The sequence below is a fragment of the Notamacropus eugenii genome, chromosome 2 (assembly GCF_028372415.1).
Source record: "Notamacropus eugenii isolate mMacEug1 chromosome 2, mMacEug1.pri_v2, whole genome shotgun sequence".
NCBI classification, from domain to species: domain Eukaryota; kingdom Metazoa; phylum Chordata; class Mammalia; order Diprotodontia; family Macropodidae; genus Notamacropus; species Notamacropus eugenii.
In genome coordinates, this window is record NC_092873.1 from 160,675,114 (window position 1) to 160,701,138 (window position 26,025).

At 36.5% G+C, this 26,025-nt stretch overlaps 1 protein-coding gene across 4 annotated transcripts in view; it reads left to right on the forward strand.

Annotated features, from left to right (window-relative positions):
* The window catches only part of CFAP206 (cilia and flagella associated protein 206), a 66,008-nt gene that overhangs the window by 28,474 nt on the left and 11,509 nt on the right, over nucleotides 1-26,025 (forward strand). For all 4 annotated transcript variants that reach the window (XM_072642782.1, XM_072642783.1, XM_072642781.1 and 1 more), the window contains 2 exons: nucleotides 18,673-18,792; nucleotides 22,424-22,622. In XM_072642782.1, the coding sequence (XP_072498883.1) occupies nucleotides 18,673-18,792; nucleotides 22,424-22,622 (319 nt within the window). The remainder of the gene's footprint in view (nucleotides 1-18,672; nucleotides 18,793-22,423; nucleotides 22,623-26,025) is intronic.

Consider the following 26,025-nt stretch of genomic DNA (forward strand, 5'->3'; position numbering starts at 1 on the left):
CCTGGGCTTTCACAAATGAGTTGATAATCTACTGACATAAGAAATTAAACCCAGCGTATGGTTTATTGGGCTACAGATTTTTTAAAGATTCGATTAAAAAAATTGTAATTAACAAAAGTCTATTTTCTTTCCCTGCCATAAAGGGAAAGAAAGAAAAGAAATTAAAAAATCTTCTAACAAATATGCATGGTCAAACAAGACAAGTTTCTGCATTGGTCATGTCCAAAAAATATGTCTCATTCTGCACCCTGGGATTGCAGATTTATTGATCAAGCTGTAGTTGAATGAACTGAACACATTTTTTTCCAGATGAGCTAGCATTTCACAGCTGTTCTGAGTAGAGTGGAAAGAGCCTCTGGACTTGGACACTCCTAGCTCCCCTGTTTACTAGTATGTACAGCTTCCTCAGGCAAGTTCTTTTACCTCCGTGAAACTCAGTTTCTTTACTCCTAAAAGTGGTGCTTGTATTTATGCTGCTGATCTCACAGTTATTGTCAGGAAAGTGCTTTGATGTGGCCATAGAATGCCACATCAATATAAATATGCACGTACACACACCAGATCAGACACACATACACATACACACACACACACACACACACACACCAGATCAGACACACACACACACACACACACCAGATCAGATACATGCATACACACACATACACACACACACACACACACACACACACACACACACACACACACACAGATCAGCCCCATGACTCACTAGTTTGAAACTGTCTCTAGCATAGTGAAGTGTAGAATTGCAGAATTATAGAATCTCCACACACTTATCTAGTTTAACCTGTATGTGAGCAAACATCCTCCTTAAGCCATTCCCAACAAGGATGGGAACCTCTGGAAGGTGCACATTCTTTGTTTGGATAACTCTAATTGCTAGGACATTTTTCATTGTATCTACACTAAAAACGCTTCTGTCATTCTCTCTTTTGCTCTTAGTTCTGTCATCTGGAACCAGACAAAATGAGTTTAATTGTTCTTTCATGTGATACTTCAAATACTTGAAGAGATCTCTTGTGTCCTTTCTGTCTTTTTATTTTCTTAAATTCCAGTCTAACATCCCAATTATTTCTGTTGATCTTTATTTAGTATGATCTTTTTCCGTGCCTTCTTTTCATTTTATTTCTTTTAATTATTTTCAATTCAGATTTTCAATGCATATTATATATTCAGTTATTCAATACATTTTTCTCCTTCTTACCTTTCCTCTTCCCCTACTAGGGAAAAAGAAAAACAAAACTGTTGTAACAAATATGTATGGTCAAACAAAGCAATTTTCCACATTGGCCATGTTGCAAAAAATATGTCTCATCCTTCATCTTGAGTATTTGACATCATTTTAAGGGCTTTTAGTATCTGATTCCTTCCTCTGGATACTCAGAAACTCATTGATTTAGAGCTGAAAGAAGCTATAAAGACTATCTAGTCTACCTGCCTCATTTTATAGATGAGGAAACTAATACCCAGAGAGAAGTTAGGTGGTGATGATTTTGTTTATTTGTTTGTTTTAAATATACTGCCCAGAATGGATCAAAACAGGCCAGATGTTGTCTAAACAAGGCAGAATGCAGCCAGATGGGGCTATCACCTTCTTAGGGTTGAATACTGTGTCTCTCTTAATGTAGCCTAAAATTATATTGTTTTTGTTATGGTTTGGTTTTTTGGGTTCCTTTATCAATCAATTCCTATTGCACTTGCCATCCACTTCACCTCCTGGATCTTTTCTTGATCTGTCTAATGACACTTTCCTAATCTTGCACTTATGAAGTTAATTATTTTTAAAAACTCTATATAAGGAGGACTTATGGGAAGATAGCAGTGCATTTGGACCAACAAGAACCCAGATCCCCCACATACACCACTGTAAAGCTCTTACTAGCAGTAGAAGGAACAGTAAAAAAAACCAAAGAGGATCAGCTACAAACTCCTTCATCCAGTCCAGGACCACTCCCCTCTCACTCCTTCTGCCCCCGCCAAAAAAATGACTTCTGGAATATAGCAGAAGCACAGGATGTAGACAAGCTAGGCTAAGTAGGGTAGGTAGAAGGCAAATTGTGAAACATCCTTGTTTCACTGCAGGAGAGAGGGCTAGAATAGCACCCAGTGTGGGACAATCTCTGGGACTCCAGCCATAGCAGGAGAGAGGGCCAGACCTGTGTCTAGTCAGTCCATGCCTAACCCAGCATCCAGACAGCACAGTCTCGAACCTCAGCAGCAGACAGGGTCAGATTATTTCCGCAGAAAGTGATGCCTATCTTAGCCACCAAACTCAGGATCAAGTAAGGTATCCACATACTAGCTAGGAGGATGAGGGTGAAGTTTAACATAAGCACTAACCTTCAGTCTGGAAACTGACAAGGTTTCCAGATGAATGAACAGAAGATATAAAGATATGAGTAAACTAAAGATGTCAGGTAGTGAAAGAATACCTTGAACTGAGAGAAGCTTGAAATAGCAAGCCCAGAAAAGCGCAATAACTCCACAGCAAGTCTGATAGAGACCTCAAGGAAAAGAACGTCCTGGCTGCAGGACTAGAAGAATACCTAGAATAAACAAAATAAGGTGAATAACTAAGAGGGAAAGAATAGGAAGGAGACTTAATACCTTAGAACAAACAGAGGTAAATCTGAACTAAGACTTAAGCTCTCTGAAAAATAGAATGGGTTACACAGAAAATAATGACTCCATGAGGACCCCCAAAATATTAAAACTAAAAGGTTAAAAAAAAAACAGAAAAAAATTTAGGTATAAACTTGAAAAGCCAACTGACCTGGCAAAAGGTCAGAAGAAAGATAAGTGCTAAGCATTATCAGACTACCTGAAAATCATGACCTAGAAAAAGGTTGAATTTCGTATTACAAGAAATTATAAATGAAAATTGCCCATATCTCTTAGAACCAGAAGGCAAAGTGAAAATAAAAAGAATCTAATAGTCATTTCCTGAAATTCCAAAATGAAGTTCCCATGAATATCATAGCCAAAATCAAAAGCTTTCAAGTAAAATTCAAAGTATTTCAATTGTAGTAAGGAGCCACAGTCAGAATTATGCAAAGCTTTCCAGCTGTAAGTTTATAGGAGAGGAGAGCTTGGAATACAATATTCCAAAGGCAAAACATAAAGGTTTGCAACAAAGAATATAGTTTATCCAGAAAATACTGAGCTTAATCCTACAGAGGGAAGTGGATTTTTAATAAAATAGAGGATTTCCAAGCATTTCTGATGAAAAGGTCAAAACTGAGGAGACAATTTTGAAATGGAATCAAGAAACAAGAGAAGCAAAAGTATGCATATCTGATCAGTTAGAAGGGACTATTTGATAATGAATTGTTTGTATGCTAATAGTAAAACAAACATGTTCTCCTTAGAACCCTAATGTCTTCAAGAGTCATAGAAAAAGTTAAATAAGACAGGCACGAGGTCTGGAGGTAATTTTGTTCTGTTTTGTTGGCCTTAGGATAAGAAGGAATTGGGAAGGATAGGAGACTATTCTAGAGAGGAAGAGAGCTTGAAGGGGAGGTTACTCAGTCTTTTGTAATAGGTTACATGAGATGAAGAGTATACAAATATTGAGAAAGAGGTGGAGGCATCTGCTGAACAAACATCCGATAAACCTCACTTTCATCTGAACCATAAAAGGGAAGGGTAAGTACATTCTCACACACACACACACACACACACACACACACACACACACACACACACACACACACACACACACACACACACACACACACACACACACACCCCCTCACAAAGTATGGCATAGAAATACATTGAACTAAAATACATAGAAATAGGGACCTGGGAGAAAGGAGGGGGAACTGAAGAGAGAGAAAACAAGATAGATGAAGAAATAGTGATAAGCAAAACAAGTTTTAACTTCGGAGGGAGGAAAATGCAGGAGTATTAAAATAAAAGAAAGACTAAAAAGCTTGTGATCATGGGCAGGGCAAAGAGAAGAAAAGAGGTGCAGTAGAGTGGAAACAGATTTAATGATTTACAAATGGAAGGTGTTTGGCAAACATCTCTTTTACCACCTTCTCTGTAAAGAGGAGGGAGGAGGTTAAGACAGGAAAAAGTACGAGAGGACAGACTAAAAGGAAACATACAATTAATCATCATAACTGCAAATATGAATGAGATGAATTCCCTAATTAATGGATTTGGATAGCATGATGAATTAGAAAGCAGAATCCAATATTATAAACATGCTTTTTCTGGAAGTATTTCGATATATGCAACAAACATCATAGCACATAAACACTTCAAGGAAAGATGATCAAACTGAAGGGGGAAATAGACAACAAGACTCTAATAGTGAGTGAACCTCAGTGTCACTCCTTTCAAACTTAGACAAATCAAACAAAAACATGAACAAGGAAGACATTAAAGAACTGCGGAGAACTTTAGAAACCTTAGAGATGATAGATCTCTGGTGATTACTAAACAGGAACACAAAGTAGTTTATTTAATACACACATATACACACACACATACATATACACACACACACATACATATACACATATGTATACATATATATATCAGCCTTGTATGGCTTCTTTATAAAACTTTGTCATGTGTTCAGGGCACAACAACCTCATAGATATTTGTCCAGCTAACTTAAAGTTGTAAAAGTTGACCTCTAAATGGCATTAATGTTCTTACTTTACTAGGTCTCAGAGTATTTTAACCCACAAGCCCTGGTTCTGTGGGTATGAAAATGTGAGTAAACTAAAGATGTCAGACAGTGAAAAAATACCTTGAACTGAGAAAAGCTTGAAATAACAAACCCAGAAGAGAGTAATAACTCCCCAAGTCTAATAAGGAAATGTTTAGATAAGCTAGAACTTTTCCTAATTGAGAAAGTGTATCTTTAACATTCCATGTCCAGGTTAGGTGAACAGGAGGGCTTGAACTGAGTAAGAAGGAGAAGAAATTGTGAAGGAGAATTTGAAATTTTGTAGGGGAAGGAGGGATCAAGGAAGACTAAAGAGGAGAAGGAAAAAGGACTCAAAGAGGAGAAAGAGAAGGAATGTTTAGGTGGAAATGTCATACGAGGTGAGGAAATTGACAACTCTGGACTTGAGACCTTGTCACAGGGCAGGTCTGCCTGTGTACAGTCTGTGGGCCACTGATGGCTGCTTTCAGCATGCATGCCCTGGGCCCCGCAGGTGTACAGGTCTGACATAGGGGATCTCTAAACAGATGGTCGTAAGAGCCACTTTCAAGAATGCCAAAGAATTGAAGTCTTTGCTACTAAAAAGAGTGTGACGAGCCGGCAGAATTTTGAAGTGACTTGCATAACATGTACAATATTTGTCTTAATGCTGTGGTCAGGTGATTGTTATCTATCCTCAGGAGCTCAAAAACTGCATCTGTACTGTTCAGGTTATCATAGAAAATGAAATGATTTCTTTCTTTAAAATAAAAAAGGGTTTTAATATGAAAATAAATAATTAAAAGGATTTGAAGAGGCAGAAGGAAATCTTAACCTATGCCAGGAGGTTAGAGAGTGAAAGAAGTTTTTACAGAGAACAGTAAGACCACTGAATTCTTGGAGCTAAGTAACAGATTTGAAATTCGTCTTATATGGAGGTAAAAGTCTAAAAAACAAACAACTGATTGTACTTGAAGAAAGAATGATGTAGATCCATTGTAGCCAAAAGAAGTCAAGATCTTCAGGAGAAAAAGGCAGATTTGAGAAGTGAACAACTGGTTAAATGTTTTCTGAGAATGGGATTCAGACCATAGTTTAGAATACAGGAATGACAGGCTGTTGACCAAGAATGGAAAGTACCCAACAAGTATTTGTACATGTATGCCTGAAGCCTTGCAAATCTAATTTTAAAAAGGACTTGAAACTGAAGCTAAAAGGAGAAAACTGAACTGTGTTTATGAATCTTGGCATTCAAAGTAGAGGCCATTGTAACACATCAAGGGAACTGTGGCTTGGCTAGTCAGGAGGTGAGAATATGCGTTTAATCCCACCTTCCTTTCCCTATATCCATTGATGAACTGGTCTCCAACACAACTGTACCACTCCCTTCTACACTCCTCTGCTTTGTCCCTTCCTACGTTTTGCTTTTGGTGGATGCACTGGGAATGGGCCTCTCAAAGCAGGAACGATACCATCTAAGCCACCGCAGCTCTGCAGCCAAATTTCCACCTTTCCTCCCTACCCTAGCAAACTCCCATCCTGTCCCCCAAACACCTGTGCTCCAGGACAGTGTATGTGAAGTATGCTGCTCACATAAAATTTTACTGTTTAGTGGAAAAGAGTGAATACACAATAAGCAGGCATGAATAAACTGCAATTAAGTTACTTTATCCCCCTAAGCCATAGAGGACACCACCCCACCATGCTTTCATTCTCCCAGGTTCACACCTTCTACTTATCTCCTCATTCAATTGAAATTGCTCTCTTCCAAGTCACCAGTGATCTTCCAGTTGCCAGACCTAATGGTCTTTTCTCAATCTTCATCCTTCTTGACCTGTGACATTTGAAACTGTTGAACACTACAGGTATAGTAGGATATGTATATATATATATATATATATACACACACACACACACACACACGTATGTATGTATGTATACACACATATATACGTAGATACGTATATAATTTATGAAAAAAGTACATACCATATTGTAGTACACACATAAAAATTTTTATTGAATCAAAGAATTTGGAGAACAGTGCCACAGAAAACTTCAACATACAAGACTAATAGAATTTGAAGTACCTAGAAATTTATTAGACAAAATTAAAAAAAACAGGCAAAAAAGCCCCCAATAAAAACCCAGGACTAGATGCTTATATATGCATAACCTGTTTAAAACTGCAGTTCTGGCTCACCTAGATCAGGTTCAATCTAGAAGACTTCTTTATAATAGCTATGACTCATCATTCCGGAACTATGTCATAATGGATGGATCATTTCGCCTTTCAGTGCCCCAGGCAGCTCTCATTTTAAATTGCTTATCTGCATCTGTGGAAGCAGTTTCCATGCTGGAAGGTGTCCCCTTTCTCCCATACCTCGTACCGATGAAATTCTTCTCCCCCACCAAAAAGAACTGATCATAACAAACTAACCTCATTTTCTTTTTTTTTCCCTTTCCTTTTCTTTTTTCTTAACAGTTGCTACTTTCACAGATTTAAGAAAATGCCTTGTATTCCTATTTTGTAGTTATGCACTGTTTAGTGACTTTTGGAGCATAGTTACAAATAGCAAGACCAATTCACAGTTCCACCAACATTAATGTGCTTGTTTCCCCATAGCCAGCCTCTCTAACATTTGTCATTTTCTTTCTGTCTTTTTTTTTTTAATATCTCTGCTAAGCTGAGGAGTGTGAGATGGAATGTCAGAGTTGTTTTCATTTGCATTTCTCTAATTATTAGTGATGTATAGCATGTTTTCTTAGGATAGCTTGGATTTCTTCTTTTGCAAACCACTTGTTCATATTTTTTGACCACTGGGAATTAGCTCTTGTTCTTATATGTTTGAATCAGTTCCGTATATATTTTGTCAATGAGACATTTTTCAAAGAAATTTGTTGTAAAGATTTTTTTTTCCATTTAAGTATTTTATAATATGCTCAAGGTTTTTAAACTAAGTATAGATGGCTACTTGCTGGATATGTTATGAAGTAGATACTGTTCAGGTAGTTTGAACTACTAAATGATCTCAGATGTCATATTTCAAAAGTGTTTACCACTGTCATTTGGAATTTTTTCTACTTGCTGGAAATCTTTTTTTTTCCTCCGTGACAATTAAAAAGGTTCAAGAGTCATAATTTCTGGGTAATTTAACCATTTTATATATAATATATGCTAGTGTATATTATAATATAATATTATATGTAATATAATAATTCAAGTATTTTAATAAGAAAATGGTCAATTGGCTGTGTCTCTTAGACCAGAGACTCTTCTTCATGGTGATATATGCCTTTCTAAGAGTAGGTGTTCCTGAGGGGACCAGTTAGTTCTGATTGGTTAACAATTAATGAGAAAATAAATATTAAAATGAGAGGATGGGCTATATTACAATGAAGGTCCTGGGGTAGTGACTTGGATCACCCAAATCTTGGTCAAAAAGACTTATCAATTTCCGTATCACCTGTCTGACAAAATCAATACTTTCCAGACCTGTCTGAGCAAGGACAATGAACAGGAATGCACCTATTATCTCAAACTTAGAATTTCTTTTACTATTTGATTAGATCTTGGACTGCATAAATCTCTGCTTAAGATTTCCCACACTGGTTGATTTTTGGATTAGAAGTAGAAAAGGGGAAAAACTTTGGTCCTGATACAATAATTAGTTATCAAATACAAGAAAGAAATAGTAATTTCTCACACCTGGATGCCCCACCAGAATCTCAAGTTCAACATATTCAGAACTCTGGTACTCTGATTCTGATTTTAGTTTTGGTATTTTCTATCATAATAATAGTTCAGCCCATATTAGGGAAAGGTTAATTGATTTCCTGATTAGAGTTTTCATTGGCTTTTTGACATTATTCACCCCAAAAGATAATTGAGGTAATGACTTAAGAGAGAACAGGAAAACTTTACAGATAATTCTCTACAGCAGAATTTAGCTTTATATGCACCTGGTACAGTAGGTGGAAGGTTGGACCTGAAGTCAGGAAAACCTGAGTTTGAATCTGACTTCAGACACTTTTTGGCTGTATGATCCTGCTTAAGTCTTAACCTCTGTTTGCCTCAGTTTCCTCAGCTGTAAAATGGGGTTAATAATAGCACCTACCCTTCATAGTTATTATAAGGATCAATTGAGAATATAATTGTAAAGTGCTTAGCACATAGTAGGCATTTAATAAATGCTTGGTTTTTTTTAAAGCATATACTTATCCTACTATGTTTAGTTTTTAAAAAATCATTTGCCTCAGTAGAGAGGTGTCAAACTCACCCTATCTAGATTAAAATATAATTGGGAAATATTTAACAGAATAAAAATACAATATAACACAGATAATGTTAATTTATGATTTTCTTAGTCATATGCAGTTGTCAGGAATCGGTTTTTGTTTGAGCTTGATGTCACTGCCTCAGTAGACTAAAATGCAGTTTTACTTTACTAAAATGTAGAGGTGTGTGCTCTCCTCTGACAAAGTGTCTTTCACACTTAATAAGATTAAACATTTCTTCATGGATACAACCATACAGATAACTATTCTGTAATCCTTTTATCAACAATGTCAAGAAAGGCATAAAACTAGGAGATGTATGTTCATTGAAAATCTTTATCCCTTTCATTAAGAATGCCTTTTATATTGGACAACTTTTTCTAGACCTCCCATCAGCATCTCAAAACCAGCATGTTCAAAAAGGAGCTCATTACATTCCCCCAAGCAATCTTTCCCTCCTTCAAATTTCACGACTGTTGAGAGCATGCCTAGTTGCCTAGGTTTATCTTTGACTCTACCCTTCTTCCTTTTTTCAATAAATATTTTTTGTTATTCTGGGCTTGACTGTTGTGTGGGATAGCATGACCCCCCCTTACTCAAATTGACTGCTCAAAGGCGTCTCCAAGTAAAAACAGAAAATCTCCTTTATTGGGTTCTTGTGAGAAACGGGTGGGCACTTCACCAGTAAAGCTAGAGTCGAGAGGCGCCTTACAGAAGCCAAATGGCAATTTATATAGACCCTGATGCAGAAGTCCCTCTCCTACCGCTGAACATTATTCTCATTGGCTGAGAAGCATGGTCTTACATTCTAGGCGTGAAATCTAACCAATCCCTTCTGAAACCCCATTCAAATTTCCTGTGTTACAAAGTCTTCGAAAATACACATCATCATGTGCAAATTAGGCATTGAAAACATATGCAAATGAAGCATTGATGACTCATGCAAATTGGGCATTGAGAACTTATGCAAATCAGGTGGACCAGAGTGAGGACTGCAGACTTTGAGCACTTATGCAGATTAGGTATTGAGAAGTTAGTGAACCTTAGCTAATCATTGATCCTTATGCACTGTATAGCCTTATATGGAAATCACCTGACCCTGGAGGAGGAATCGAAACCTGGGCCAAAGGTCTCTTCTACTCTAGGGAGGAGTCTCATACCCCTGAAGAGTCTTCACTAAATTTGTTCCCATTCAACTGTTCAGTCATTTTTTAGTCTTGTCCAACTCTTCATGACTTCATTTGGGGTTTTCTTGGCAGAGATACTATAGGGATTTGCCATTTCTTTCTACAGTTCAGGATGAGGAACTGAAGCAAACGGGGTTAAGTGACTTGCTCAGGGTCACACAGCTACTAAGTGTCTGAGGCCAGATTTGAACTCATGAAGATGAATCTTCCTGACTTCAGACCAGGCCCCTTATTCACTGTGCCATATAGCTGCCCCTGGCTCCAGTATGACAGATGGGAATAGTCCCATACCACCAAATATAAGCATTTCCATATGCGAAGAGCAGAAAGGTCTCATTACTCATAAAATCATGAATCTCCATTACATGTAACTTGGGTTTTTTAAACTATGTAACAAATTCAACATGTTCGAAGTTGTCTGATTTGTCTGTGTTTCTCTATAAATTTTCTGTCCTATGGTGTTCTGTAGATTCTCTTACCATTCTTATTTCTCCTTTTATTAGTATCTCTCCTCCCCTTCCAAAAAAAAAATAACCTTTAAGACCAGTTATCATAGAAATTGTCAGGTAAAACAAATCTGTCATTGACCATGTTGAAATGAATTTCTCATTGTGCATCTGTGATCCATTGGCTCCCTGTCAAGAGATGTGAAGGGGTGTTTTATCCTCAGCCCTCTACAGTTGTGGATGACTATTGCATTGATAAGAATTCTTAAGTTTTTGAAAGTTGTTTTTCTTTACAGTATTATAGTCTTTGTATAAACGATTCTCGCTCTCTATTTCTGCCCACTTAACTGCATGTGTTCATACAGGTAAGTCCTTAAATGTTCCTTTTGTCATTTTTTACAGCACAATAATATTCTTATATTTATATGGCCTGATCTATTCAGCCATTCCCCAGTTAATGACTCTCCTTTCTCACTTCTAACATTCAACCAATTGCCAAATTTTGTCAATAAATTCTACAGTTACCTTCCCATTTATCCTTTTCTCTCCCCATCTCACATCTATGACCAGTACCCTGGTCTAGGGACTCATCAATTCTAATTTGAACTACAGTAGCCTCCAAATTTCTGCCCATAATTTCAAGAATTTTCCTCTCCTTATCTATCCTTCAAGCAGCTGCCAAAAATAATCTTCCCAAAAGCTACCTTTCTAACCTTTCATTATATAGCTTGTTTTTGTGAATTCTGTGTTCTAACTGGACACACAATTGTTCTCTTAGTGTAAAAGCTTTCTTCCATGAATTCTTATAGGCTAAAATGTAATCTCCGTATCTCTGACTCAGAATCCTAATCTTTCAAACCTCAGCCCTTGTGCAACCTACGCCATGAAACCTTATATATGCTTTGCTTAGTTAATTTTTTTACTGAAATGAATTGAATGTCCTATGCAAAATCTAATGGAGGAGGGAATTCCTTATCTAAACGTTAATATTTGTGGATTTCATTGCATACCAGTGCACTCATTACATTGAGCCTCGGAATGCAACGAGGCTTGCTTAATACTATCGATGACCACTCGAGGGTAATCAGACTAGTAATCCACACAGGAAAAACCACATATTTGAAGTATGCATGTTGAAAGCTCTTTGGCATCTCTAATCACTTAATCCTCTCAATCTTATGAGGTAAGCAGGAAGTGATTATTGTCACCAGGTTGGTACTGGTGCATTATGTAAGAAAGTATGGGAGGAAGGAGAAAAGATTTGAAGCAGCAAAAGAGAGAGAGAATAGGAATTCAGGTGACATTTGTGATTAAGAATTTTTAAATTGTTGCTGTAAATAATATTATTTGATATTAAATGATAACTCAACTTTTTAATTTTTAAAACTTTTTCATTTAAAACAATTTTCCTTTCTGAATAATAATATTGTCTTAGTCATCATGTTTGAGTCAGCAAGATATATATTGTAGCCATAAGAGTTTGAGAATGTAACTCGCCTTGACTTTTTCAGACTTTCCCCATATTTCAGGAGGAGATCTTAAAGATCATTTAGAGTACTCCTCTCATTTATTACTCATTATTGTTACACCTTTATTTAGGATTTACCTTTTAATTCTTATCACCTGTACCTCATTATTAGGGTCCAGAAGCATCATTTGGAGAGTTGATTAGAAACATCTGCTATTACAAACGTAAGCCCTGCTAATAATTTCTCTTCCAAATTGTTACAGCAACTCTTAAAGCAACACTTCCTCATTCTTATATCTCAAACCCATTTTCTTGAGTCCTTGGTCCTAGCAACTCAAGTGGACTTCTCTTTCCTCAGCAAGCTTTAGTCCCAACCCTCTAATTTGTTCTAAAAAAAAAAATGGTTTATGTAGTATTAGAATTAATTATTCTTTAATTGTTTCGTGGGTTTCACTTGTGAATCCATCTGGTCCTGGGAATTTTTTTTTTTTTAGGCAGCTCATTTATGGCTTGTTCAATATCTTTGTCTAAGATGGAGTTATTTCCTTTTCTGTTACTCTGGGCAATTTATATTTTTGTAAATATTCATCCATTTCACTTAGATTGTTAGATTTATTGACATATAATTGAGTAAAATAATTTTGCTCTTAATAATTGCTTTAGTTTCATCTTCTTTGGTGGTAAATTCACCCTTTTCATTTTCAGTACTAGTTTTCTTTCTTTTTAAATAAAATTAACCAATGGTTTATCTATTTTATTGGGTTTCTTTTCATTAAAAAAAAAACAGGCTCCTAGTTTTAGTTATCAGTTCAATGGTTTTCTTTCAGTTTTATTACTTTCTCCTTTGATTTTGAGGATTTCCAATTTGGTATTTAATTAGGTATTTTTAATTTGTTCTTTTTCTAGTTTTTTTTTAGTTGCATACCCAATTCATTGATCTGCTTTTTCTGTATTTTATTGATGTAAACATTTAGAGACATAAATTTTCACATAAGCACTGCTTTGACTAAATCCTGTAAATTTTGATATGTTATCTAATTGTTGTCATTCTCTTTAATGAAATTATTTGTTGTTTCTATAATTTGTTCTTTGACTCACTCATTCTTTAGGATTAGATTATTTAGTTTCCAATTAATTTTTAATCTATGTTTCCATGGTCCCTTATTGAGTGTAATTTTTGTTGTGTTATGGTCTGAAAAGGGTACATTTAATATTTCTGCTTTTCTGCATTTGGTTGTGAGGTTTTTATGCCCTAATACATGTCAGTTTTTGTGAAGGTATCATATACAGCAGAAAAAAAAGGTGTACCCCTTTCTATTCCCATTCAGTTCTCTTCAGAGGGCTATCATATCTAACTTTTCTAAAATTCTACTTATTTCCTTAACTACTTTCTTGTTTATTCTTTGGTGAGATTTATCTAGTTCTGAGAGGGGAAAGTTGGGGTCCCCCACTAATATAGTTTTACTGCATATTTCTTCCTACAATTCATTTAATTTTTCTTTAAGAATTTGGGTGCTATATCATTTGTTGCATGTATGTTTAGTATTGATATTACTTCATTGTCTATGGTATCTTTTAATATAATGTAGTTTCCCTGCTTATTTCTTTTAATTACATCTATTTTTGCTTTTGCTTTCTCAGAGATCATGATTACTTCTCTTGCTACTTTTACTTCAGCTAAAGGATGATAGATTCTGCTCCAGCCCCTTATTTTTACTCTGTGTATATCTCTGTTTCAAGTGTATTTCTTGTAAACAACCTATTGTTGAATTCTAGTTTTTTAATCCATTCTGCTATCTGCTTCAGTTTTATGGGTGAACTCATCCCCTTCACATTCATAGTTTTGATTCCTGTGTATTTTCCTCCATCCTATTTTCTTCTGTTTTTCTTTCCCTCTCTCTCTCTTTTTATCCTGTCCCTCCTCAAAACTCTCTTTTGCTTCTGATCACTGCCTCCCTTAATCTGCCCTCTCTTCTATCAGTAACTCCCCCCTCCCCATTTCTTTTATTCCCTTTCCCTTCTACTTCCTTGTAGAATAAGGTATGTTTTATTCCCCCAGCTGAGTGTTTATGTTATTCCCTCTTTGAGCTAATTATTAGGAGAGTAAGGTTCAAGCATTGCCTGCCACCACCCATCTTCCCCTCCACTGTAAAAGTTCTTCCTTTTGCACCTCTTTTGTGTGAGATAATTTTCCCATTCTACCTCTCCCTTCTCCCTTTTTCCAGTGTATCCCTCTTTCTCACCCCTTAATTTTTTAAAATCATCCCGTCATAGTCAACTCACACTCATGCCATGTCTATGTATACTCTTAACTTCCTTCATAAAGATAAAATTCTTTGGAGTAACAAGTACCATCTTCCCATGTAGGAATATAAGCAGTTTAACCTTATTGAATTCCTTCTGATTTCCCTTTCATGTTGGTCTTCTTATGTTTTTCTTGAATCTTGCAGTTAAAGTCAGATTTTCTTTTCAGCTGTGGTTTTTTCATCAGGAATATTTGAAATTCCTCTGTTTCATCAAATATCCATTTTTCCCCCTGAAGAATTATACATAGTTTTGCTGAGCAGGTTATTCTTGACTGTAATCCTAGTTCCTTTGCTTTCCAGAAGATCATATTCTTTTAATGTAAAAATTGCTAAATCTTATGTTATCCTGACTGTGGCTCCACAAATTTTTTAATATATAACTTTTAAATTTTTATTTAAATTTTTTTAAAATTTATTTTTAATATATAAATTTATATAGCATGCTTCAGTATAATAGTATGCTTCAATCTAGGGGCAGCTAGATGGTGCAGTGGATAAAGCACCAGTGCAGGAGTCAGGAGGACTTGAGTTCAAATCTCACCTCAGACACTTGACACTCACTAGTTGTGTGATCTTGGGCAAGCCACTTAACCCCAGTTGCCTCATCCTGCATCATCTCCAGTCATCCTGATGAATATCTGGTCACTGGATTCAGATGGCTCTGGAGGAGAAGTGAGGCTGGTGGCCTGCACAACCCTCCCTCACTCAAAACAAAGTCAAGTGCAAGTCATGTCATCATTTCTCTGATGACATGGTCTTTGGCCACGAAGGACAAACACATATGCTTCAATCTGCAGTCAGACTCCATAATTCTTTCTCTGGATGTAGATAGCATTTTCTATTATGAGTCTCCTGGAATTGTCTTAGATCCTCGCATTGCTGAGAAGAGTTAAGTCTATCAAAGTTGGTCATCACACAATGTTATTGTTACCATGTACAATGTTCTCCTGATTCTGCTCACTTCACTCAGTCTCAGTTTACCTAAGTCTTTTCAAGTTTTTCTGAAGTCTGCCTGCTCCTTATTTTTTATGGAACAACAGTATTTCATTCTATTCATATCCCACAACTTGTTCAGCCATTTCCCAATTGATGGACATCTCCTCAATTTCCAATTTTTGGTGGCTCCATGAAATGGCATTGTTTCTTTCTGGCTGCTTGGAATATTTTCTCCTTGCCTTGGAAACTCTGATAATTTGGCTATAATATTCCTGGGAGTTTTTCATTTTGGGATCTCTTTCAGGAACTGATTGGTAGTTCCTTTCAATTTATGTTGTACACTCTGGTTCTAGGATGTAAGGGCATTTTTCTTTGATAATTTCTTGAAATATGATGTCTTGGCTCTCTTTTTGATCCTGGCTTTAAAGTAATCCAATAATTCTTAAATTATCTCTTCTTGATCTATTTTCTAGGTCAGTTGTCTTTCAGCTGAGATATTTCACATTTTTTGTCTATTTTTTCATTCTTTTGATTTTATTTTATTAAAAATATCTCTGTGTCTCATAGAGTCATTAGCTTTTATTTGCCTGTTTCTAATTTTTAAGGAATTTTTTTTGCAGTGAACTTTTGTACCCCTTTTTCTATTTGGCCAATTCTGCTTTTTAAGGAGTTCTCTTCAGTGGCTTTTTGTGTCTTTTTTACCATTTTGTCAGTTCTATTTATAAGGTGTTATTTTCTTCAGTATTTCTTTTTTTGGTGTGACTCTTTTTCCAAGTGGTTGACTCTCATCGCAATTTTATTGTATCACTCATTTCTTTTCTCAATTTTGCCACTTTTATTCTCTTGTTTTATTTTTAAAAATCCTTTTTGAGCTTTTTCCAGGAATTCTTGTTGGGCTTGTGTCCAATTCATATTTTCCTTTGAGTCTTTGCATGCAGCTGTTTTGACCTCATTGTCTTCTGAGTTTGTGCCTTAATCTTCCCTGTCACCATAGTAACTTTCTATAGTCTTGTTCCTTTTTTCTTTTTTGCTCATTTTTTCTGCTTCTTTTGTCAATTGGTGTTTTTATGTGGGAGTTAGGCTATGCTCCAGGATGGATTGGGGACTGTCGTAAGCTTGAGATCTTTCTTGCTACTGTTTTCAAAGCTAGCTGTGGAGGTCTGTAAATTTTTTTTGGTTCTTATAAGGTGGTATGATCTAAGGAGAGGTGTGGTCACTGCTTTCCTGGCATATACTCTGGCCTGTGAAAAACCATAAGCACTATTCTCTGCCCCATAACTGTGACTCAGTCCCTTGTACTCCTGTGGCCTCAGGAGCTAGTGCACTAGCGCAACTCTTTGTTCTGGTACTGTGACTTAGAACTGTGGATGAGCAGTATAGCAGAGTCCTACATCCAGTGGTAGCAAAGGGCCCCCTGTAATTTCCATCTGACTAGTTGTTTCACTCCCCCCGCCCCGCCTTACCATCTCTGGGCTTAGAGCTCCTGACACTACTGATGCAGTTGCAGCCACCTTCAATGCCTGCTCCTAGCTTGCCTGGGCTGGGGCTAGGACTAGGACTGGGACCAAGGCTGTGCTGCACTTTGTTCCAGGCCCAATTACCATCCCAGGGACAGACCATTCTTGATGACCCTCCTAAGTTATCTTAAGCTGGAAAATTTCACTCTGACATTTTATTGGTTCTGCCACTCCAGAATTCAGTTTTTGAGGCATTATTGTAAAGTTATTTGGAGGAGAATTTGGGAGACTTCAGGTGAGTTCTTGCCTTTACTCTGCCATCTTAGTCTAATTTGGTCTTAAGGAGCTGATTAAGCCCTGCTAAAACTTCAGTGTTTCAAATTGCTACAGAAACTTTTAAAAGCATATGCAAGAAAGCATGGATCATTTCCTGCTTCTCAGCTGTGGAGAGCTTGATGAAGGCCTAGTATTTTGACTATCTCTTCCATCAGGGTTGTTACTAACAACCTTCCAAAGCCCTAATCGTGGGCATCAAAGACCCCCACACACCCCCACCCCCCAGATTCATCTTCCCTTAGAAACTAGGCTGTTAAAATTGATGGTGAATAACAACAAATGATGCTCTCATCTAGTAGATGAGAAATGTTAAGCCTAGAAAATTTGAGATCCATGTAAGACCACATGGCAAGCCAGGAGCATGTCTAGGAATGAGCCATGTTCCTTACTTTAGTGTCCATCTCTCTATACTACTATTGGATAGTAACAAGGGAAAGTTACCATGACTGGCTTTATTTCACTGGGCTGTGGTCTGTTAAAATAATATTTTCAGTTTTTAAAAAGCCAGTCAATTGTATTGGTGAAACATCTGCTTGGATCCTCATCTCCACACCTAAAGGCAGAGAGCATTCTTTTTTGTTTTTTTTCAACTGATTTTGGAACACATTATTTTTTCTAAAACATTATTGTTTTTTCTGTAGATATGTGATGTTAAAATTTATTTCAGTGTAACCTTGTGATATCTTAGAGTACAATGCGATTCCATAGAAACACACACCAGTTTGTAATAATGATTCAGTGGGGAAGAAACAGGATTTAAATGTAGAAAATTTTGTTTTATGATTGTAAGAAGGCAATCACGGGGGTTTGCATTGGATAAAGCACTGACCCTGAAGTCAGGAGGACCTGAATTCAAATCTGGCCTCAGACACTGGACACTTACTAGCTGTGTGACTCTGGGCAATTCACTTAACCCCAATTGCCTTGCAAAAAAAACTCCTCAAGAAACAGAAAGAAATTAATATGCGTGTGGAACCCAAAGGCTTTACAGAAGTTTACATTTTTATAATAACAGGACAAAGGGAGGAGGGGATACCAGGAAGGGGTGAGAAATGGGAGGGGGAACTGTGCAGCAGAAGTGGGAAAAAAGAAAAGACCACTCGCCATAGGGAAGAGCAAGATGATGGCAAAGGCACATTCTTTTCCCTTGGGAATTGCTAGATTGTGAAGATAGGAGGGTCTGCTTATCTGCAAAGGACCCCAGTTGCACAAGCATTATCCCAGCCTGGCACAGACTAGCTGGCACCTGTCTTTCCTCCCAAGGACACATAGTGCAGCCTGGGGATGCAACAACCAATACGTCAGTTCAGGGCTTGACACATTATTCTTGACACATTCAGGGCTTCCTGCATGCTCTGGGTCCAGTGTTTCTGGGAAATATAGCAATTCAATTCAGGGGACCCCTTAACAGCCCTTAACACTTTCTAGCAAGGTTACATTAGTGTATCAAGGGTTCCCTGTATACATTATAAGGACAAGGTGAAGAAATTTTATATCTCATGAGATTTTGTACTGCAGGTAATTCCTAAACTCAAAGTATAATAATCTTAACACAAAGTATGTTATCTATCCAGTCTGACATAATTACTTGTGCACAAGAAGTTGAAATGATGATAAAGCAATTAGCAGCACAAATGGAACAATTAAAAATGACTGTACAAGCAAAGACTGCTGTCCCAACATCACAAGTCTATGTAAGTATTCCACATATTAGCTTTTATCATTTTAATCAATGTCCTGCTTTGAAATAATAAGTTTAGAAAAGTAATAAGGTACATCTGTAGTATTAAATTACCAAAGATATGCAAAATTATTTTTTTTGATTTTTTATTTTTCATTCATTTTTCATTCATACTTTAAATGTTACACATTATACAAGATTATCTTCTTTTGTATATTCTGCAATATTTAAATCCCTACAAGGAAGGAGGAGAGATGTACTTACTTTAGCTACTAGGGACCTACTGGATAAGATCTGCTAGCCTAAGCCTAAGTAGTGATGAATGGCTAGTATCAAAGGTAGTCCAGAGCTGAATGTTGATGAAAAAGTATTCATCAGCATTATGGAATTATAATGTGCCAAGAATAGAAAATATTGATCCATTGTGCATATACATGCCTACTATCTCATTTATCAGATCTCACCCTCAACTTATCTGCACCATTTTCCTGTGCAAGTTAATAAAGTGATCTTTTGAATGTTTTCTATTTGCAGATGAATACAAGATGAAAATGCAATGCCTTATAGAGCAATAGAGAGCTTAGATTATTTCCGAGGTTACATTATTTTGAATTAATGGAACAAGTTGAGATACCCAGTGCTTAATTTGAGAAGCATAATTCTGGCTAGGATCATTTTTTAAAATTAAATTAAACTAAAATTTATTTTTCAGTGAGCAAAGATCTATTTTCTCTTTTTCCTGCCTACCATCCTCTCCCCTCATTAAAAATGGAAAAATAAAATCCTTGTTAACAATGAAAAGTGAAATTGATCATGTCTAAAAATCTGTGTCATTCTATGCCCTGAGTCAATTACCTTTCTGCTCCTCCCCCCACCCCCCAACCTCTGGGGGAATAAGGAAACACAAAACCCTTATGACATATATGCCTAGTTAAGCAAAACAAATTTCCTCATTTATGGTCAGGATTATTAAACAAAGTGTGAACAATTAAAAAGGTGATGATCTCAAGAAGCCAGAATGAATTCACTTATTATTAGTGAGCTTTAGCACAACAATAATAATCCCTTGCTGGGCCCAGGAAGGTGGGGAACTGCAACCCCCCCATTTCTACTAAGGGGCACTTTTGAGCTCCAGACTGATTCACACACACTGGTTCAGACCTGGAGGAGCCTTACCATATAAAAGAAGGATCAGGAACTATTTTTGCTGCTCTCTGGAGCCCCAGGAAAAATCCCTAGAGCTTTAGTTTGCCTTATGTCTAAAATGTCTCCCCAAAAGGGGCAAATAGAAAGGTGTACAATGTACTCAATGTGCAGTGTAGACCAGATATAAGATAGCTACTTACTAATTTCCTCTACACAATACAAAGGCTTTACATTTACAAGGCCCAAATGCATGTACTGACAGATAAACTTAATCAGTAGTAGGAACTTTTCCAAAAGGTTGAGGCTTAAAACCTTCAAAGCATAAACAGTTTGTATCACTACTAAATCATCCTTTCACATTTCACACTGTCCAAACACTTCGCTCCAGGTCCAGATTTTCCATTATCAGGGCCTGGGATGACTTCTGTCCATGGTCATCTTTTCCTCCAAGCACTGTTGTGGTTATAGAGAGGAAGTATTTAAAAATATAGCTCTTGAGCTCACAAGAGTTGAATCCAGCCTCCAAAGCTGTACGTTAGTCTTGTGATTGATCATGTTCAGTCACCTAAGATCGGGAGAAAGTGAAAAAGATACCTCGACTCCCCAAGGCCCAGGTTCAGTGTGGTTGGTCAAGAACCTACTCTATCCTGTCACACAGGAACATTTGCCACACTGCCAAAGTATGTAAGGCCATTATCTCCATCTTTTTTGGGAAGTCTCAGGGTTACCTAATGTCACTTAGAAAGCTAAAAGAAGAGAGAGAGCAAAGTCCAAGGATATGCTGGAGCTGTTACAAGACAAGAGAACTGATTGTTAAATTTTCCATGTGACCATTTACACTTCAGAACTTGGCAAATGTTATAAATTGGGGCATGACTTACTGTTTTGTCGATTGTCTAGACTTAAGAATGTGATGGAAAAAATATTAATAATACAGATTTAACTTTTAAAAATGTATCATACTTACATTTTCCCCCAGAGAGCCAGTTGTTAAAACATTTATCAACATACCATTGGTACAGTCACTTCCTTTTCAAGGTTAAGTGATGGAAGCCCTATCTCCAATTTAGTGACCAATTTTGTCCATTACAATTTCAGTTCAGCTTCTCCTTCCCCTTCACGCGTCTCGATGGGGGAACAAGGGACCATCCATTTCTGCGTTGTCTCAAAGTGACAAGTTCTTCCGAGTTGATCTGATGTCTTGAAACATCTACTCAGGAAATTCAGAGCACGTTCCTTGGGGTGCAGCTACCATAAACACTAGTATAAAGGGATTCCTATTCAAGGATGCATGAAATTAGATCATTTCCAAGGTTTCTTCCATCTCTGAGATTCTACGACTTTCAGTCAGGCCAAGTTAACCTCAGTTCCTTTTTGGCAGGGTTGTGTCATATCTTGATTTCAGTGAGGCATTTAAAAGATTATTTCTCATGAAACCCATATGGACAAGATGGCAAAATGTGGATGGTATGATCTACATTTGATGATAACACAGTTGGGTGTATACATAGTTATTTGAAGAATTAAGCTCAAAGAGCGTTGATTAATGTGATATAAACTAGGAGGGGGGGTTTCTAGTAGAGACAACAGGTTTTGTCCTTGGACAGTTTACTGTGTTCAAAATTGTTTTCAATGACTTTGAGGAAGATGTAAAAGTGATATATAAAGACACTACTTATTGGAACTGAGATAGTGGTGCTTCAGAGCTGCTACATTGAAGACCCAATCAGCCCAATATTGGGGTTGTTCTCATCACCTATCACTTCTTTCCCTAATTTGATGTCCTAAAGTCAAGTCTCTTTTTTCCTCCTACTACCACACTGACAGAGATGAGTTAGTTCAAGTATAGAGATCCTGGTTCTCCTAGAAAACATAGATGAGACATTCACTGTTCTAGAGCCAGATCCAAATGGGCAGTTTCAGAGAGACGTGCATTAATGCTTATAAACAGATAATCACAGAAGTGCTCCTAAGGAGCAAGGAGGTCCCTAATTAACATGGTTCCACAAGTATTTCTGCTAGAATAATGAAGGCAGGGCAGCTGAGCTGGGAGGAATGACAAAGCATCAGCTGCATTCAGAAGTCTTGAGAAGGATATCAGCTTCCAGGACTACAGGAGTATACATGTTAAAGCAGAGAGGAGGAAGGTTTTCCTTTTTTCTTATCCTTTGAAATGAAATTTCCATGAATCTTATTTTCCTTATGAATTTGACCTTTTTCAGTAAATAAATTGAAGATTTCTTTTAAAAATTATATATGTTTAAATAAAATTTATTAAATTTAAATGATTAAATACAACTTTTTCATGTATGTGGACCAGATTACATGCATATTATATTGACATAGTTTTTAAGGCACTTAAAATATATCTAAAAGCACAATTTGCCCATTTGCAAATGATAATTTTTTTATTTTCAATGATTAACTTGCAATTATTATAATATTAACTTGTAATATTATTATAAACTTGGTTAATATTTTCCCCCTCTCCTCCTCAGCCTATATTTATTGCACTTTCTGGCTTGTGGTCCAGCTTTCAGGATGAAACTGTATTACTCAGTGTCCTGAGTAATTTAACCACTCACCTTGGACCATTCCTAGGAGCTCATGAAGAACTTTTTAATGATCAAATGATTCAAGACCTCCTTAAAGAAGTGGAAGTAAAAACTGATGTGTTTCGAATAAAAGAAAGCATGGGTATGAATAATTGCCACTCTCTTCCTCTTTAAAAATTTTCAGCATTAACTTGCCAATCTCTTTTTTCACTACTCTTTTTCTCTTAAAAAATTAAAACTTGTGTTAAATACTGGTTTTTGGAGATTATACTTATCACCCAACTACATTATAAAGGTATGAGGATTTATGATATAACCAATTGCATTCAATTACATTTATTTATTAATTTGGATTCAAATTAAGTATTTAAATGTCTTTTGACTTTTAGAGAAAGTCTCTGTGGGTCATTAGTTACTTTTATTTTGTTAGCTACACTGTCCTATAGAGCCAAAGGGTACAGTTGAAATGCACTTATGGGAAATGTTCACACAGTGGATTGATTGGTACTAATTTTATTCTATTTAAAATGGAAATTGGCAATTTATACTCAAAGTTATATTGAAATATTCTATTTGAATAAAATACAAAATTAATATAAAAGGCAGCCAAATTCATTCACCCAAAGAAACGAATTCTTTTTTGCATAAAAATTATCCTGAATATGAAATTGTTATGAATAATTTAAAATAACATTGGCAGAGTAATCATAAGCTAATATATTGCAGTTGTACCTACTAGAAAATATAGAATATGAACTGATATCTCCTTCTATAATATTAAATGATTCTCATAATTCAGTGGACAAATTGTTGAGGAAACATTGAAATAATCATGATAAATATACTTGCTCTTCTGGAAAAAATAAAACTGAAAGATTCCAAAAATAAAATTTTATGGAATAAAAGAATTTTAGAACTAGAAGGGACTTTAGCCATCACTTAGTGTTTTGTTTAGCCATTACTTTTGTTTTGCAGATGAGCAAAATGAAATTCAATAGGTTCAAGCAGTTAATTTTTTTTTTTAATTTCCCAATTTAGAGTTTTATACCCCTATGGAGAGTCACTGTAAAGTATCTGGAACCCTTGAACATAAGTAAACTGCCATCTTCAGTCATCCTGATCTATATCTTGCCACTGGACCAAGATGGCTCCAGAGGAGAAAGTGAGGCTGGTGACTTTGCATAGCCCTCTTTCACTGTAATCCAATTCACTTGCTTGTCATGGCATCACCTCCCTGATGTCATGGTCTTCTTCAAGAAAAAAAGACAAAGCAACAGATGAAACAGTGCATTTACTTTCAGCAAAGCTACCATTAGAATTGTAGATCTTTTTCCCCATGACTTCAACTATGACATTTCTGCTGATTATACTTAAAAATTGTAATGCCAATGTGATACCCATAGCAGCTGCTATGAATATGCATGCTTATTTCCAGGGTAAATTCACAAAATATAATAAATTCTCTTCCTCAAAGGCAAAGCCAGAATATTTATTTGGGACATCATTAGAATACCAGGAGGTAAGATTTAATAGGGTATTTATCATTAATTCAGGGAGCACCAACATCTTAAACTTTCTTTCTGTCAGGCTTCCCCACAAAAACAAATTCCCCTAGACAAATTCCTCCCTCTGCCCACTCAACAGCTTGCGTCTCTCCCTGCTCTGCCTGCTCTTACTCCGTGCTTCTCTCTCTCTCTCTCTCTCTCTCTCTCTCTGTCTCTCTCTGTCTCTCTCCTTCCCCTCCTTTCCCCCCTGTTCCCCCCCCCCCCGCCTCTTTCAGCAAGCTCCATGCACTCTGAGCTCCATGTGGCCCAGGCCCCATGTGATCACAGACTCCATGTGCCAGGCCTATTAATGGGCAGAAAAGATCTTCCTATTCTACTAACGTTACAGAAATACAGTTGTGGTCCCAAAGTCTCACTGACATCTCAGGTCTATTTTTGTTGCTGCCTTCATGAAATTTTCTCATGGGTGTCACCACATATACAATGTATCTAAAACTGAACTCCTTTAATCATTCATTCAGCAACAATTTATTGAATACCTACTTTGTAAAAGATACTATGTTAGATGCTTCAGGGGATACAAGTCAAACAAGGCATTGTTCCCAACCTAGGGGAGCAAACATTCCAAGATTAACCCCTGCCTGTTCCTTCAACCTTTCTTCATCCATGACCTTCTCTTTTCAGTTATTTCCTTTCTCCCCATTGTCTTGAATCTTTCCCCTGTTCAGCAACTTCTCACTGCTGAAAAGCCTATGTAAATCCTCTATGTCTTAAAATTTTGTTTCCAATTACTAACCATTATTTTTCTCTCACTCCCATCTCTCCCCAACCCCAAGGTTTGGGGGTGAGGGGAAGGGCAGAGGAAAGAAAACGAAACTCTTATAACAAATAAATATAGTCAAAGAAAATAAAAATTTGAAAACATTTGTCATAAAATTCTAAATTAAAAAATTAAAAGTACTAGAAACATGATTTTAATAATTAGACTAGAGTCAGTAGCACCGAGCATTTTAAATATATTACTTTAATATTTTTATGTTTAATAATTTACTTTCATGTCTTTATTTTTAAGGAAATCCCACATTAAACATATCCAAAAATGTACATCTCACTCTATACATTGAATCCATCACCTTTTTGTTAGGAGGTGGAAAGCATGATTCATCACCAGTGTTGTGAAATCGTTTGGTCATTGCATTGATCAGAGTTCTTAAGTCTTCCAAAGTTTATCTTTTGCTGTTATATAAATGGTTCTCCTGCTTCTGCTCACTTCATTCCATATCACTTCATACAAGTCTTCCCCAGGTTACGCTAAAACTGTCACTTCTTATGGTGCAGCAGTGTTCCACTGCATTCATATATCATACCTTTTTTAGCCATCCCCCAATTGATGAGAAGCCCTTTTGTTTCCCATTATTTACCAAGACAAAAACTTGCTGTAAATTGTTGTAAAAAAGTCATGTATCTATAGGACCTTTTTCTCTTTCTTTGATCTTCTTGGTGATAGGCCTAGTAATGTATCTCTGGGTCAAAGAGTACACAGATAAGAAACTTTTAGGGCCTAATTATATCTGACTTACCTTGAAACAAAAACAATACCCCTCTTATGACTATCATTCTACCCCCTAAACCTTCTTTCTTCCAGTTTAACCATCCTTACCAAGCATCACATGGTCTTGAGTTTCCTGGATGTTCACCACTTTGTTCACATCTTTCCTAAAATGGATGCTCTAGAACCAAATGGAATTATTCTTAGGCTTGTAGTCTATATCATATAATTAGAATCATATTATATTGCTAATCTTTTATATTGTTCATTTTAACACTTTATTCTGTATGTATATATGATAATGCCTTATTCTTTGAGTGTGTCGTGTTTACCTTCTGCAAGACAATCTTTTCTCTCCCCATAAACCAGATAATAATTTCCTTTTATAAACTGCAGTATGTACAGCTCTAGGCCTGTGATAGGTACTCAGAAAATTATACATAGAATTTTAAACACAGAGGAACCTTGAGATCATGTAAATACAACCTTAT